The 16,566-nt window shown below is 54.0% G+C and overlaps 5 protein-coding genes across 5 annotated transcripts; 2 read left to right on the top strand and 3 right to left on the bottom strand.

Annotated features, from left to right (window-relative positions):
- Nucleotides 1–156: 156 nt before the first annotated feature.
- Nucleotides 157–2,785, bottom strand: BDP55DRAFT_561969 (potassium uptake protein; the record flags this gene model as incomplete). Its single annotated transcript, XM_060570118.1, has 4 exons — nt 157–2,040; nt 2,114–2,300; nt 2,359–2,406; nt 2,469–2,785. 4 exons carry the CDS (start codon nt 2,783–2,785, stop codon nt 157–159), a joined length of 2,436 nt encoding a protein of 811 aa, XP_060424722.1.
- A 3,278-nt stretch (nt 2,786–6,063) lies between these two features.
- On the bottom strand, nt 6,064–7,443 carry BDP55DRAFT_697307 (branched-chain amino acid aminotransferase; the record flags this gene model as incomplete). Its single annotated transcript, XM_060577667.1, has 3 exons — nt 6,064–6,429; nt 6,508–7,271; nt 7,374–7,443. The coding sequence occupies 3 exons, from the start codon at nt 7,441–7,443 to the stop codon at nt 6,064–6,066; spliced, it is 1,200 nt and encodes a 399-aa protein (XP_060424721.1).
- A 1,873-nt stretch (nt 7,444–9,316) lies between these two features.
- BDP55DRAFT_636443 (uncharacterized protein) lies at nt 9,317–11,398 on the top strand (the record flags this gene model as incomplete). Its single annotated transcript, XM_060572882.1, has 5 exons — nt 9,317–9,342; nt 9,401–9,523; nt 9,594–9,913; nt 9,974–10,842; nt 10,892–11,398. The coding sequence occupies 5 exons, from the start codon at nt 9,317–9,319 to the stop codon at nt 11,396–11,398; spliced, it is 1,845 nt and encodes a 614-aa protein (XP_060424720.1).
- Nucleotides 11,399–11,806: 408 nt separating this feature from the next.
- On the bottom strand, nt 11,807–13,278 carry BDP55DRAFT_697305 (iron-sulfur cluster-binding protein; the record flags this gene model as incomplete). The annotated part of the gene is made up of 4 exons (XM_060577666.1): nt 11,807–12,227; nt 12,319–12,491; nt 12,578–12,876; nt 12,942–13,278. The coding sequence occupies 4 exons, from the start codon at nt 13,276–13,278 to the stop codon at nt 11,807–11,809; spliced, it is 1,230 nt and encodes a 409-aa protein (XP_060424719.1).
- A 783-nt stretch (nt 13,279–14,061) lies between these two features.
- On the top strand, nt 14,062–16,483 carry BDP55DRAFT_732822 (uncharacterized protein; the record flags this gene model as incomplete). Its single annotated transcript, XM_060579996.1, has 7 exons — nt 14,062–14,309; nt 14,372–14,391; nt 14,457–14,555; nt 14,616–14,685; nt 14,743–15,725; nt 15,788–15,952; nt 16,017–16,483. 7 exons carry the CDS (start codon nt 14,062–14,064, stop codon nt 16,481–16,483), a joined length of 2,052 nt encoding a protein of 683 aa, XP_060424718.1.
- Nucleotides 16,484–16,566: the final 83 nt, after the last annotated feature.

Raw genomic sequence — 16,566 nt, 5'->3', positions numbered from 1 at the left:
CCGGCCACAGCTGCAACAGTAGGAATCGGGGAAAAGGTTCAATTGGAACTAAACTTCGAAACCAACATATTCCAGCACAGCACCGTCATCTAATTCCAAACACCCGAAACCCCTCCACATAATACTATCATGTATAATACTGCTATGGGTGAACACTTAAATCTCCTTGACAAACCCAACCTCAACGACTCTGTCCATTGCTAACCGCAGATTCGCAATCTTGGCCCGGGTATTATCCCGAATCCACAAGAACGTACCCAAGGTGAAGCGCCTCAGAATACTCGTCCCCGTCCGAATGTGCATCTGCCCCTTGCCGACGATATACAACACCTTGTGCGAATAAGCACGATCCAGCTTCGCCAGTTCCGCCGCGACCTTTTCGTCCCGCAGCTCAACGGGGCCTTCAGTCTCCTCCCACGAACCGTCCGTCGTCGTCTCCCCGCACGCAGTTGCCGCCTTGGCCGCCGCCTGTCGCACGACGAACTTGCGCACCTGCTCGTAGATCAACGCGCCGAGATCGGGACTAACGACTTCGTCCATGAAACCGTGTCGCACGACGAGGCGGTAGCAACCTGGCAGATTGGCGAACCGCGAGATGTGGAAGCGCTCCGCATCGGGGACGGTGGGGACCTCGACGGGGTGAAGATGGAAGAAAACCGCCACGTCGGGCAGCGCGCCGAGCTTGGAGGCAAAGTGTGTAAAGACGGAGGGCGTCTGCACACCCGTCTTGTCAAAGAAAATGCCGAATCCGCTGACAGGGGAAAGCACATCCCCGCCCCAGCGCTGCGTGAGCGCCAACATGCCCTCCTTATTCTTGGTCACGAGCGTGCTGGGCTGGAATCGATCCTCAGCCTCAGCGCGCCACTGGTTCTCCTTGCCGAAGCGCCAGAGGAGGAACATGCCGGCCATGAGGGCCGAGATGAGCAGTGTGAACCACGCGCCGTCGGGGACCTTGTTGAGCGCCGAGGAGAGGTATAGGCCATCGAGGGTGGCGAAGGCCAGGAAGGGGAGGACAATGAGCCAAACCGGCAGACGCCAGACGAGGATAGCGACAAGTGTGACCATGAGGGTGTCGAAGAAGGTGACGAAGATGACGCAGACGCCGTAGGCGTGTCCCAGGCTGGTGGTGTTGTTGTAGACTGCGGTGACGAGGATGGTGCCGAGCATGAGGAGCCAGTTGAGGAGGGGCACGTAAACTTGGCCGTGGAAGGTGGAGGAGGTGTGGACGACCTTCATTTGCGGGCAGTAGGAGAGCTTCATGATTTGGCTGGAAAGCTGGAAGGTTGCCGTGATGATGGCTTGCGAGGCGACGATGGCGGCGAGCACGGCGAGGATCAAGCTGGGGTAGAGCATGCCGGGCGGTACGGTGTTGAAGAAGGGGTTGGTGTACTTCTCCGGCATGACGGCAAGATGGGCGGCCTGTCCGCTGTAGGCGAGGATCAGGCACGGGTACGTCCAGAGCAGCCAGCTCATTTGCACAGCGCGCATGCTGAAGGCACCCAGGTCGGCGAAGAGGGCCTCGACACCGGTGAAGCAGAGAAGAACGCCGCCGAGCATCTTCCAGCCCTCAGTCTTTTTGTCCATGAAGAAGTGGATGGCGTAGTACGGGCTGAATGCCTTGAGAACGGTGTAATCGTATTTCACAAGGTTGTAGATTCCAAAGGCGCCGTTGAAGCCCAGCCAGATGATGACAATGGGCGCAAAGGTGGTGGCGAGTTTGGTGGTTCCCAAGGGCTGAATCAGGAAGAGCAGGACCAGGATACCGCAGGTCGTGCCGACGATGGTGGAGGTGCTGATGTCGGGCTTGACGACGGATAGACCCTGGATGGCGCCGAGGACGGATTGAGCGGGGGTTAGGATGCCGTCGGCGATGACCATGGAGACGGCGAGGACACCAATCGTCTTGAGGAAGCCTCGTGTGAATTTGGACTTTTCGATGGCGGTGCGAATGCCGCGCGTGACGGGGCGCACGTCTTGGGTGTTGTGCCGTTCCATGCGGACTGTTGCTTCTTCACGGGGATCGAAGTTTGTTATGTTGGCCTTGGTGGTGTTAGTAACTGTACAGGGATTGGGGGGGGAGAGCCTGTTGATGTGCTGGAGCAAGTAGACTTACAAATCGAGTCAAGAGGGAGTAGCATGAGAATGTACCACCCTCGCCCTCGTTATCGGCGTGCAAGACGATGAAGACATATTTGACCGTGACCATGAGGGTGAGGGACCAGATGATAAGTGAGAGAACCTGAGTGAGGTCGTTCTTGGTCGGGAGATCCGAGAAGGTGGACGAGTACACATAGAGAGGACTATACTGTCGTCAGCAAAACTTGATGTTTCTGTACACGTTTCCTGATCAAAACTTACCTGGTTCCGATATCACCGTAGATGACACCAATAGATTGATACGCAAGCCTTCAAAACCCGTCAGCACATAATTCCCTCAAATTAAACAGGTGAGCGCGTCATCGCCAAACACATACCACATCAACGTCGTCCCAGTAAAGACCTGCTTCTTCCTCCCGTCATCACGACGCCAATCATCACCACCTTCATCAGCCTCGGCATTCGATTCCCTTGTAATAGCGCGCGAGAGGCGGTTTGAAGAGACACGGTTCAGGTCACGACTGTGGTAGATACCGCCAGCGATGCCAGAGCTGGAGCCGACATCAGGACCGGGGCGCGGCCATGTCGACCACTCGTCGACGGTCGAGCCGGACTTGTGCTTCTCGAGCTTGTCTTCGATTGTGATTCTGGGAGCGCTCGGGGTTGTTGGGGTGCCCTGGGCGTCCATGCCAGGCGGGAATAGGTTTTGGGGTGGGAAAAGCTGTGAGGATAGGCAGGAAAGGAGGAGAGGTAAAGAGCGCCGGCTTAAAGCACAGCGTGTGGAAGATGAGACCTAACAAAATAGCAGGATCCGAGGGGCAGAGAGTAGCAAAGTGGTAAAAGGGGGACGTCACAAGAACCAACAGACTAGGAAGCTTTACTTCTGAGGACTGGGAGGGCAGACGCGACTTCTTTAAGTCCCGAGCATTTGGAATGGGAGGGTCTCGATCTTTTTTGGGGTTCCCTACCCTAATCTCACGATTTGAATCTTTGTCTCAAAAGACAAAGACGGCAAAGTTGGATGGAGGAAGGGGACGGAGTGGGGGTGCCATGAGGGATCTTGGTTCATCTTGCCCATCTCGGGGACCCTTCGAAGAGTTACAGAGAAACAGGCCAGCATGGCGGTCAAGGCTAGCCCGGCTAGTGTAACGGGAATTCGATGCATCCTTGATGAAGCGGCCCTAGTACAGACGCGGCCCCTACTTTTTTGTCAATTAGCCCGGGTAGAGCAAAAGCCACCGGGCCCATGTTAGCATCGAGAAACGACTGGGCGGTCGACGACGACGGCCATCCCCGGGGGCGGCTTTCAAGTTCCCAGCCCACTCGTACCCTACCACCCTTCTTGACGTTATCCACCTCGGGGCCTACTTGTGAGATCCCATGTGGCATGTGGCGTGCAGGTTTTCCATCTGCACATATGCACGGGCTTATCTGTGAACAGACGGGGATTCCCCTCCCCCCTCTGATGCCTATGGGAAAGAGTTTGATGACAGAAACAAGACTGTCACAAGCTTCTCAATCATGGGGGTTGGTTCGGAAGCGGAGCGGCTAGTGAGGTAGGTATTGCCCTTCTTCCTTGGTGTTGGATGGCTCGTGTACGGTGTAGGTACGGTACTTCAGGCAAAGCGCGGCATGGTGTGCCGGGTGGAAGGAAGGCCGGACGATGCAGGTGAAGGAGCGAGCGCCCGCTGTAAGTGTGCCGACATGCTGTAGCCTGTATCCATAAAGTGGTGATGATGAACGTTTTCTCTGCAAGACTGCGTGCGATGACTACATAGTAGAGGGGGATGCATGGCAGGGGTAGCTTGAGTAAAGGTAGGGGTAAAGGCGGCTCTCCTCCAGTGAAGAGATGGTGGGAGAGCACGCGCAGTTGAGTCTTTAATTCTTTTGAGACTAAGAATGCGGTGTTCGCGGGGCCCGTATACATGGCTGAAATGATGGTGTCCTTATGGAGACTCCCATCGAGACTCCCATCGAGACAGCGCCAAAGGATGAGGCTCGAAGTTTGACTTTCCATGGCAGAAAACGGGTCACACTCACCAGAACGATGACGGCGTCTCAGGTTTTCTGTTAAGAAGCTTGTTGACGGTGGGCTGCCGCTGGCCATGTTGTCTCTTGCTAAAAGTCTCTAGCGTACTTTCAGCTCTCGACTTCTACACCCTCTCGCGATGCTAGGTCTTTCTGACTGCCTTGGTCTTTCGACTCTTTTCTGATGGTCTGACCTGATCTCACTGCACGTGCCAGTGTGCTGATATGCTGCCAAGCCCTGACTACGTGAGAGTAAAGGTGGGATGAGTTCCTTGGCCCATTACTTTTTTCCCTCCGAACACCAGAGCAGAGCCAACTTGCCAAGGCGGTGCCAAAAAGAGCCAAATTGCGGGCGTAGGGGAAATTGATGTTGACGATGTGGTCCGTGGATGGATGGGGGGCCCATCCAGGCATCCAGGGAAGTGAATACCCAAAGGAGGAATGCTCTTCAACTTTGAAGCTGCAACAGAATAATGCCTCACCAACTCTGGCCACTTTGCCGGTCGTTGCCGTAGATGGCCCGGGCTGTGTACGAAGTCAGGCATGACTAGACGGCGATGGGCAGAATGACGGACCTCGAGAGAGAAGAGAGAATCGGGGGCAAGCCGAACAGGATGGAGGGAAGATGGGCGTCGGGAGGCAGCCCAGGCTCAGGTGCAGTCTACTATGTACCTACTCAACTACTAGGATGGAAACAAAGAAGGGGGGGAGGTGGGAGGATGCAAGCGACACGCCCGTAGCTACCCCTGCCATCCCCGGAGGGTTTCTGCGGGGACATGCGAGACGAGTGGGGCCATTTGGGGACCAAAAGTGGACCCAATGTTCGGAGGCACGAACGGGTATCTGGACCCACCCGGCCGTGTTTGGTTTGTTTAGAGCTGCTAAGCTTCTGCTAGCGCCCGCCAAGCGCGCCGCATCCATTTCCTTAACAATTTTCAAGAGGTCGGCTATCCGCCCTAAGAAAAGGCGACTTGGGTCATGACAATCTCATCTCACGGAAAAAGCCTCAAAGTGTCAAACTTTTTGGCGTGAGTGATTTTTTGCTTCACCATGGTCCCATTGGACCGCCAAGACATTGCTCACTTGTGTTTGCCAAGCCTTTTTTTTTTTTTTTTTTGATTTTTCGTCTATCCCACTCTCTGTCACTAACAGTCTCTCACTGACACTTTCGTCTGTTTATGTTTGATGGTTTGCATAGCCACACGGGATACTGGATACGGCTACCGTTACTTTTTTCCAGGTTTTCCTCTCCCCCAACCCATCAACAGACTGATCCAGGTCAACAGACTGACCACCGGGCTAGCTTTGCCCATGTTGGGGACAACTGACAGATCCAATCCAAAGTCCACTCGCGTGCCGCGCCTGGCACGGACTCTGGTGACTCTGGTGAGATTACATCGCATGCTTGACCGTCCTAGACTGTTGGAACCAGCAGGGTAGATATCGGTCTGTGTCACCCGTGATGCCAGCTATGGACCGAAGGAGAGATGCTTACCCTCAGTTGATCTCTCTTCTCTCCGTGACCTGGCAAGGGCAATGTCCGATGCTACATGGGACACACGACATCGTGCTTGAACCACAAGCCTATTGCATCTGTCAACCCAAAACTCAATCTCTCCTCGGGGTTCACTAACAGAGTAGCCCGTCGAGAGCCTGTCTTGCCTAGGTACTTCGCATGGCGCCGACACCATGGTACACCGCCCAAGCCAAACAAGCGTGTCATGATGCGTAATTCCTACGCGTGGCCCGTAGTCCGTATACCTGGATCCAATCATTGCTCTCTTTCATTTTACGCTTTTTTGCCTTTTAACTGATTTGCTCCGCTCCAATCAAGCCTTTCCCGAGCATATGTACGCCTAGACAAGTCCAGCCGACGACCATGCCGTATCACAGGGACGTGATTGAGCCTTCAAACATCCTCACCCCTTGATGAACACCCTAATCCATCTGATCAACAGTCTGCGCAGACCCATTTGTCTTGGCCTCCCCCACAACAGCCGTGCCGTCCGCCTCGCTGACGACAAAGTTCCACCCAAACTCGTCCTTGAGCTTGCCGAGCTGAATGGCCTGCAGCGTCGACAACAGCTTGAGGCAGATATCGCCCGCCTCCTCCTGGCTCTCCGGAATGAACGTCACCGTCTCCTCGCCCGCCTTGGCGCTGCTGACGCGCTCCTGCGAGCTACCGGCGAGGGACTGCGGGGAGGAAGCGTCGACGCGCCGTGTGATGGAGCGGATGGGCACCAGGGCCGCTGCCGTGCCGGCTGCCATGACCTCGGAGAAGGTGGGGAGTTCGCTGTACTTGATCTGTTGTGCGCCCTTGATTAGTATCATCATCATCATGGCACTTCCTGAAGAGGAAGAGGGTTGATTCCAAAGACTCACCACTCGCTTCTCAACCGCCCAGCCGAAGCTACGTGCAATATCCTGGATACTGGCGCTCGTCACACTGTCGATAACGCACTTGGAATCCGGCACGACGAGGGTAATCTTGTCGCCCTCCTTCTTGGCACCAATGAAACCACTGGTGCTGAACTCGTCAATCTCCTCATGCTTGACACTGTCCAAATGCAACGTGATCCCGTATCCCTCGCTCCTCGCGCGGTCGCTGAAGCGCAGCACGGGCGCGTAGTTACCTCCCACCTTGGCGTGTCCAGTACCATTCGGCGCAGCACGGTCAAAGTCGTCGAGAATCAGCGCATTCACAGGGTGGCTACCGTGGTAGACGCCCGTGGGGATCACAAACACGGCGAAAACGTACTCCTCGGGCGGGCTGAGGCCCAGCTGGGCGGAGGAGCCGTAGAGCTGGGGGCGGATGTACATGGCCGCGCCGGTCTCGTGGGGCGGGACGTAGCCGGCGTTGAGGGAGACTGCGGCCTTGACGGCGGCGATGAAGAGGTCTTCGGGGACGCGGGGCATGGAGGCGACGTCGGCGGAGTGCTGGAGGCGTTTTGCGTTCTTGTCGGCGCGGAAGATGTTGATTTGCTTGTCGCCGGGGGCGCGGAAGGCCTTGAGGCCCTCGTAGGCTTGTTGGCCGTAGTTGAGGGCGGGTGCCATGCCGTGGATGCGCATGAAGGGGTCGGCGACGAACTTGAGAGGGGTCCATTTGCCAGTTGTGACGGAGTAGGTGGACTCGATGTGGCCGTTGACTGTAGATGGATGTTAGCTTGGCTTTTCTTTCTTGGTGGTTCATGGAGAAGATGGTTGAAGGAGGGGCCGAAGGAGGGGCAGCGTTTGGAGGAAGCTTCTACCTTCGCGGATCTTGAAGCCGACATTGGACCAGTCAATGGTGTTTACTGGAGGGGGCGGGAAGGCAGCCATTGTGAGTATCGTTTGTTATTGTATCGGGAATATTGGGTTCGTGGATCGTGGGTTGAATCCGTTGGTGTTTTCGGGACTCGCGGAGGTGTGGATGGCGGGGAGTGACTCTTAAGTCGATTGGGGTTGCAATTCGATGTGGTTCGATGCTGGCAGAAAAAGTCCACTTTGTCACTAGATATGGATCCTTTTGGGGTCTCACGTAATAGCCTCCGTAAAGCGAGTTTCGACACAATGGAGGATTGATCGTGGAGGGGGAAATTGGGTCAGAGTCATATTTCGCGATTTACTTGGGCAGAACTCAAACTTTTGGAGGGGCGCCGATCTCGGGACTGCGGGGTGACCGACTCCGCCGTGCGTTTGCCCCTTTTGGTCTGCTGTGATTGGCTAATTGCTTACTGAGATGGCGGGTCACCCCCTGAGCTAGCCTCCGTCTGCCGGAGGGCCGCATCTGCCAGATGCGAGGGGCCGAGGTGACGCTGCCGTAGTTGACAGTTCCATGGTAGGAACACTATCCGTACCTAGCAATTAAGTCGAGTCCATTCGGTTAATGTGATGTCATTCCTGTCGTTTTCCACGCGGCAGCTGCAGAAGAAACGGTCGAGGAGCACGTGTAGATCAGATGAACTCTGACCGCGAAGAGGGGAATGCCTTGTGGCCAAGTGTATCAGGCCCAGGGATGAGTCTACGATATCAAGCGGGGGATACTACTGAAGCTTTCTGTTAGTTGGTGTCCATTGATCCTAATCAAATAGACCCCGGAATTTCACGGTAAAAGATGTAGAGATCCCCATAAGCGTACGGCCGGATCAAGCAAGACTAGCTGTTCCCATCTTCAAGTTGTTTCAACTGTCTACGTGGAGTACCTTTCAGCTTCCCAGTGAAGGTGTATCTGTACTCTATGTACTAAGTCAACAGTTACCAATGATGGGTCTCGTGATCGGACTCTTGACGGACTTCACGAACTTGGAGAAGGAGGAGAAAGTCAAAGGGGAGTGCTTATCTGCGGTGGGTCTTCCCCACGACCGGGATGTGTCACCCGGGCCGCCTGTTTATCAATTTCCCTCCACTGTCCTCAGTGCTCTGCAATGTGCGGGGACGTTCCAGTCTCCATCCATCTGCCATCTGCCACCCTTCCACACGCAGTCGACCTGGGAGTATCCAAACCCATGCAAGTCCATATCATGCCGATAAGACGGGGGATTCACTCCTCAACCACTTATCGCCCAAGCATTAACGAGCTGTCTTCGAATCCGAGCCCAGCCCGAGGACCCCGGGTTACGGACAGAGCATAGACTGGGCTCTAACTGCGATTGATAGCGACTCGAATTCCCGAGATGGAACATGCCTCCCGATAGTAGACTCATCCAAGTTCGCGATTCACTCATCCCAAGGGAATAATAGATCCCACTGACGCGCCTCTGATCGTCCCTCACTACGGAGCCTGAACCCTCCCCTTCCGGAACCCACCTTATCGCAGCACCGCCAGCCCCTCCTACCTACCTGGGGCCTCACGACGACTCCCTTGTGGTAATGGACGATGCTCGATATGCCAAACGAGCACGCCAGGCCTGTGAGCCATGTCGGTATGGACATCAACATTACAATTACAGTGTCAAAAGCATGAATCTAACAATATCTGCAGTCGCAAAAAGTCAAAATGCCCAGGCGAGCGCCCGACATGCTCATATTGTGAGCGACTAGGACAGCAATGTGTATATAATGCGCCTGGTGGAGAAGTGCCAGACTCGCAAGTCACAAAGCACAACAGAGAGATGGTACGTAGCACTAGTCTGGCCTTTGACTTGAGAATGCGACAGTGCTGATTCGAGGCCGATGTGATTAGGAAACCCGGCTTAACAGTCTGGAGGATAAGATGGACCGCTTGATCCAACATTTGAGGTTCGCAAACATCTGTCAAGCAGGAACAACCTAAGTTGGCGTATCTAACATAAACTAGCCCCGTGTCACATCATACCCAACCATCGATATCATCTCGCCACGTGCTCTCACCAAGGCTGAGCGTATCTGCAGAGGAAATAGGCCCGAAAGCAGATTCAGGTCCTCCCGCCTGGAGTCCCAGGTATGTCAACCTCGGTCATGCAATCATCGTCATCCCCGTCCCAAACATCTCCTTACACTCGAGAATCTAGGAGTCCATCAAGTGCCGCCGAGGCGCAGTTGATGGACACTGGGCGACGCTACCTCTTGTGGTTCCATGCCCAGCCCATCACGCTATTCGCCGAGGAAACCTTTCTGCAGTCTCTTGCCTCGCGAGATCCAGAGCTGATCTTATCGCTCCAGGCCCTGGTATTGCGATGTCCGCCCGGGGCCCTTACCAGCCAGATCAAACAGCAGGTTGACGACCTCGCGAGGTCTGCCCGCCGGATGGTCATGGAGCGGGTCACGGAAGGCCGGGTCGAGCTGTCCACGTTGCAGTCGCTATGTCTCCTGAGCATGTTTGATTTCGCTAGTACGTGTTCCGATGACGCGTTTCCTCTCATCATCCCCTAGCTCACATATCATCTTCTAGCTGGTAACATCACACAATCCGGACTCAGCATCACCACCGCGAGCCATCTCGCACACAGCATCCCACCAACCAACAACCCCAACAACGCCCAAGAAAGGAACTACTGCCTCCGGACAATAATCGTCCTCCAGCATCTCCAGGGCTGCATAATGCCCGCCCCGCGACTCATAAGCTCCCTCCCGGGCTCCACCAACAGCGGCTCTCACGTCCTCGGTCTCACAGCATACTGCGGGGTCCCAGAGTACCACCTCGACGACAACCCAGACAAGAACATATCCACCGTCGCCTCCGACTTCTGTGTCGTCTGGCGGATGGCCCGGGCCTACGCTGCCTCTAGAGTCAGCCCCGACGCCCCGCCGCCCTGGGACTCTCGCTCCGACTACTCCATGGTCCTGCAAAGCCACCACGACATCGACTGCCGCGCGCCGCAGAGGTTCCGCTTCGCCGCGAACCGCATCGACCAGCAGAGCCCCGAGTCTCTACAGGCGCAGCGGCAATACTGGATTCCCTTTCTCTTCAGTCAGTTCGTCCACGAGACTATCCCGTGTCTCTTGAACCATCCATTCCTGCTTTCCATGCGCTTGCGGCATTTTCGTCATACCATACCCGTTCACTTTATCCAGCAGTCATTTGAGAGCATGAACCGGACTGCTGGCTGGATTATCTTCTTTTTGGACGTCATTGAGAAGAAGTCGCTGCCGGTCATGGACCCGGTTATGGCGCACTGCGTCGTGATTGTAGCAACGATCCATCTTCAGCACAGTTTCGTTCACGACCAGATACTCAGGAGCAGAGCAAAATCCGGATTCGAAAAGTGTATGAACTTTTTACGAAAAACAGGAGCCGTCTGGCCAAGCGTCGCCAACATGGTACGTCCCGTCCATGTCCCATCAGAAACGCGAGCTAACCATTGTGAAGGCAAGCAACCTCCGACGCCTCCAAGACAGCGTCGTGATGAAATCTCCTCCCGACCGCGGCGATAACACCTCCCAAAACCGCTCCTTCTCCATAAACACCCAACTCCTCTGGGACCTCCTCATCTACGACCGCGCATGCCGCCCCGACGCCGGCTGGGACCAGTCCATGTTCGGCGCCACTCTCCGCTCTGACGCCCGCGAGCTCTCCACCGAAACGGGCGCCGCCGAATTCGACCTTGTTGGTTCAGCGGGCATCTCGGGCCACAAGGCCGTGCCCAACGACGTGGGTGTGTATGCTCCTAATGATGATATTGCACCTGTGGCGATCACAGAGCAACCACCGCCACCGCCGCATCATTTAGTCGGGCAGGGGCTAGGGGATATGGGGCCTTCGTTTGAGGATATTTTCTTTGAGGGCGTTGGACCGTTTGGGGACCAGTCGAATCGATTTATTGAAGCGAATGATTATGGGAGAGCGATTGATGATTGGTTGAATATTGAGAATTAGCATGTTTATCGTGATAAAAAGGCGTACAGCAATAATGACTCCATTTTTGTTCATGACGAGTTCTTCTTGGTGCTTCTCACATGGCACAAGTCAGCCTGGTTCTTTGGCAGCTCTCATGTTTAGTCAGAAGACCCTTGACCGCTCGAATGCCGAAGTCTTAGCCTCCTGCACAGACACGAGGTTCAACCAATGTCACTGAAGGCCAAGAGACGAAATGCCTCTCCAGCATGAAGTCATCACCAGGTATCGAAAAGGATTGGATCAATCAACACATCAGAAAAGTCGCTAGTCAATTTGTACCCGTAAGAACCCTTAATCAGGGCTCCAACCAAACTCATACTCAACAAAAGAAACGCTAGTCTACAAATTGACCTCGAACTCTTCTATACCATTACTCCATGCTGATACCTACCAAGCCAACCCCTCAATCTGCCCCGACCCAGCCCCACAATCAAGACTCCGACAAAACGACACATCCTCCCCCGTCTTATCAGAAACATCATGCTTCGGCGTGGCCGGCCAAATCTCCCCTCCCTCCTTGTCTTCTTGCTCCTTGTGCCGCATCACCAGGCCCCGCGTAATCTCCTGGAAGAAAAGCGGTCCCTTTTCCACGCGCGGGTGGAGCTCCCCGTTCATAAAGACGCCTGCGTTCAGGTTCTTTTGCGCACCGTTACAGAGGTCCTTGTCCTCGCGGAGGACCTGTTTGAAGAAGTCTGAGATGAAGTTGAAGGCTTCGTCGGTGGCGGTCTTGTGGCGGTAGACCTCGTACTCCATTTTGGATTGGGTTGCTGAGACGGGGACGCAGCGTTGGATGTACATGAAGTCTGGTCTATGTGGTTAAAGTTGTCAGTTTGGGTCCCCGTTCGGCTATATGAAAATTGACTGCATTGAAGATGTGATACTGGAGGGTTGATACTCACGTTACGGTCATGGATGCGTTAGGGTAGAGGTAGCAGCTGTGAATTCCCAGACCAGGGACAGTCTCCTTGTCGACGTTCCAGTGCTGGATCCAATTTCCTTGCGTCTCGACCCAATACCTCGTCAAGTCTGTAGTAGCAGCCACAGCAGGGTGACCAGTCTGGCAATGATAGCACTGCGGTATCCAACACGTAGTCAGCCATCTAATACCTTGTCACCAGTACAACAATACGGTCTCAACCAATGACAAATCAAACTTACCTCGTTGTAGTTATCTGCCAACGTCTTCCAGTTATAATCACCGAGCATCTCCCATGTGTGGTCAAAGTGGTAGTCATCCAGATTGAATCCCTCCAACCGCGGCTGCGTGTCAACCTCGGCGAAGAACTCCTCCCACGGCACCGATGGCTTTTCCGCGCCATCCAGATTCACCCACACGAAGCCTAGCTGGTCCACGTGGACGTGGACGCTGAACAAATTGTTCTTACTCTTATCGAATGAAGGCAGCTCCTGGTACTTTGGTGCCTTGGCCAGCTTCCCGTCGAAACCATACGACCACGCTAGCACACCAGCGTTAGCATTACGCACTCTGATAACTGAATCTTGCTGTATACGTAGAACACACCGTGGTAATTGCAAGCAAGCACATTCATATGCCCGCTATCCTTCTCCACCAGAGGATACGCGCGGTGCCGGCAAATGTTGTGGTGACCCCTGATCTCGCCTTTGCGGTCCTTAACGAGGAAGAAGTTGAAGCCCGCCTCGGTGACCTGCACAAAGTCGCCTGCCTCGACGAAGCGCACTTTGTGCGAGACGAGCATCCACCGCTTGGAGAAGATGGCGCGCCTCTCCAGCTCGTACATGGCTGGAGAGCGGTACCATATCGCGGGCAGAGCACGGACGGTCTTTGGCTCGTCGGGTTCCGCGGCGGTAGAAGGTTTGCTGAGGCCGAACCAGCTCATGTTGGCAAAAGATACACTGGAACACAAGATGGAGGGAGAGTTTTGGGGTATAATTTATTGTCAACGGAGTTTGGTCCACGAGCACTGAGTGTAATAGTTGGTTGTACTAACAGAGTACGAAGGAAGTTTCGTCTTTAGCTAGCGATTATAGAGGTTGCGGAAAATGTTGCAATATTCACTATTTGTAACAACACACACCCATCCCTGTTCACGATAACGACTCCGCAGTCCGGAGTCTGCTCCATCGCCATGCTAGTATGCAATGGGGATCATCCTTTCGAACGCCGGAGTACGGAACCGAGAAAGTGGGGACGGACCGGGCCTCCGGATCCATTCAATCGGGTGGATTGCCCCGATCCAGGAGATAAACGTCCTTGTCCGCCTCCGTGGCGTCCCTATCTTGGGCCATTGAGAAAGTCTACGCCTATCGGTTTGTTATTCTTGTCTCAGATTCGATTTGCTTAGAGGATATGGAGGTTTGATGTTGCAATGGGAATGACGCCCGTTCGGTTTCTTCTTATCTGCACTCCGCGCATCACACGGGCCGTTTCCGATCACTCTAATCACGCGCAGCTTCTCTCCCCATGCCTGTCGATACCATGCAATGACGGTCTCTGGACTTATCACAATATCTTGCCTACGTAAACTTTGACTTGTGACACTACATCATTGGCATATCAAATTTCTTTCTGCATCTCTTGATTTTAACCCTGGAGCTTTCATTCTTTGGCCCACGCAATACCAAAGCCCTTGCAACGCCTTTCGGGGGCTCACGACCTTACAATGACTGTAAATGGTAAAGTAGACTCGATTGCCAACGACATTACACATGTCCTGGTGAACGGTGTCACTGGCCACATGAATGGCAGCTCTTCGCCGGCCGAGGCACTACACAGCTCAAATGAGACCTCATCACATGCCCATACCAACGGCACCTCGAATGCTGTCAATGGCAACCATTTGAATCAAATTACCGATGACACATCTGTCAAAGATCGCCAACGGCTTCGTGTAACTATCATAGGTGCCGGGTGAGTACCTAGACATGGCTATGAATTATTAGAGAGAGTCTTGACTGATAGAATTGCGGCAGAGTATCCGGGATCTCGATGGGTGAGAACCCATCATTCTTATTGGCTAATACTGCAGATTTCACGGCTGACCAGTTTGAACTACAGCCTACAAGCTTCAGAAGCATCTCAAAGACTATGTCGAGATACAAATTCTCGAAAAGTCACCAGAACTTGGCGGTACATGGTTCGAGAATAAATACCCAGGTTGGTATTCTCTTGATGTGACCCGTAAGGGCAACTTTGCTCACTCATCCCTCCCATTAGGCTGCGCATGCGACGTCCCTAGTCACTGCTATCAGTTCAGCTTCGCGCCAAATCCCGATTGGTCACGGTTGTAAGTACCCAGTTCCTTCAAGCAAGTTTCTCAAGTAAAACTAACTTTGTCGTACAGTTATGCTTCATCCCAAGAGATTCAAGCCTATCTCGACGGTGTAGCACGCCATTTTGATCTGCGTAAATTCATCAAGTTCAACACAGTCGTAACCAAAGCAGAGTGGTCAGAACGTTCCGGTACCTGGTCCGTAGACACCGCGGATGGGTCAACACTCGTATCCGAGATTCTCGTCAACGCTAGTGGCATTCTCAACAACTTCCAAATGCCAAACATTGAAGGATTCGAGAATTTCGCCGGGCCTGTGCTCCACACTGCCAACTGGGACTCATCCGTCAATCTCAGCGGTCGACGAGTCGGCGTCGTCGGAGCGGGCGCGAGTTCCGTTCAACTTCTCCCTGAAATCCAAACAGAAGCTAGCAAGATCAGCGTCTTCATCCGGACACCCTCGTGGATATCTCCGCCGTGTGCCTTGCCGGATGCCAATCGTCCCGGGCACACCTATGGCACAGACGAAAAGAAAGCGTTTAGAGATGACGAAAGGGAGTATCTCGAAATCAGGAAAGGTCTAGAGTCGCAGTTTAATGGGATGTTCCAGGCCTTCTTCAAGGCGAACCCAGAACAGAGAGATATGCGTCAGCGATTCGAGACACGAATGAGAAGTCTGATTCAAGACAAAGCCTTGCAGGACCAGCTCGTTCCTAAATTCGAAGCAGGCTGTCGACGGATCAATCCCGGCGAGAGGTATCTACTTACATTACAGGAGCCAAATGTCGAGCCGGTGTTTGACGGTATTGAGAGAATCACGTCGAGCGGTATTGTCGCGGGTGGCGTCGAATACCCAGCCGATGTTTTGATTGCCGCTACAGGCTTCAACACTTCGTTCCGACCACGTTTTCCCATCCTCGGCCGCAACGGCGTCAATTTGCAAGACCTCTGGGCCGATGAGCCGACGTCATACTGTGGGACAGGTGTCTCTGGGTTCCCTAATTACATGGTTTTCCTAGGACCCAATACACCCATTTCCAACGGAAGTCTTATGGGTAAGTCATCTTGTGAGGGATAATTAATGTCATTGGACGAAAACTAAGAAATTCGTTTTCAGGCCCCATCGAAGCGACGGGCGACTACTTTGTCAGAATCCTCTCAAAGGTCGTCAGACAACGCGTCAAATCCTTTGACGTGAGACCAGAGGCACAAAGCGACTTTGATAAGCATACCCAAGAGTTCATGAAACACATGGTGTGGACGGGCACATGCCGCAGTTGGTGTGAGTAAACAACCCAATCCTCAAGTCGAGAAGATTGCAATTACTGACGGCGTGTACCATATAGTCAAGAAGGGGATCACAGGAAAAGTCAGCGCCCTCTGGCCAGGAAGCTCCCTTCACTACATGCAATGCTTGGCCGAGGACCGGTGGGAAGACTACGAGTGGCGCTACGACAGAGAGAGGTACTCGTACTGGCGTGAGGGCTTCTCCTGGATCGAGCAGCCCGAAAAAGATCCGCTGGGCATCGAGCAGCGGGAGTATGCGACGTCCATGACCACCATTGCAAATAGGTCCTCTGATCTCAGCTTCTACCTGCAAAAGGCTGAGTCTCTTCCGCCAGGCGCGGTTGCGTTCGTGCCTCAGGCTCATGAGCAGAGGCAGTATGTTGAAGGGGAGGTGATCAAAACGAGCAAGGCGGAAGACTTTGGAAAGAATGAGGCATTGGAAGTTGTCAAAGACCAGACCTGTGCTTCTGCTGAGGGTATCCAGAACATGGAGGCGATTAGGCCGAGTGTCATGGTCCCGGTCTGAGAGGAGGGCGGGTCTAGGCTGCTCCTTACATGTGCAGTGTACCCCGTAGCGGCAGCCGTCATTCTCCGATACTAGAAAAATAT

Source organism: Colletotrichum godetiae, assembly GCF_030913485.1.
Source record: "Colletotrichum godetiae strain CBS 193.32 chromosome Unknown BDP55scaffold_54, whole genome shotgun sequence".
In the NCBI taxonomy this organism is placed as follows: domain Eukaryota; kingdom Fungi; phylum Ascomycota; class Sordariomycetes; order Glomerellales; family Glomerellaceae; genus Colletotrichum; species Colletotrichum godetiae.
The sequence above is the reverse complement of the archived record's forward strand: the minus strand, read 5'-3'. Positions and strand labels throughout refer to the sequence as shown.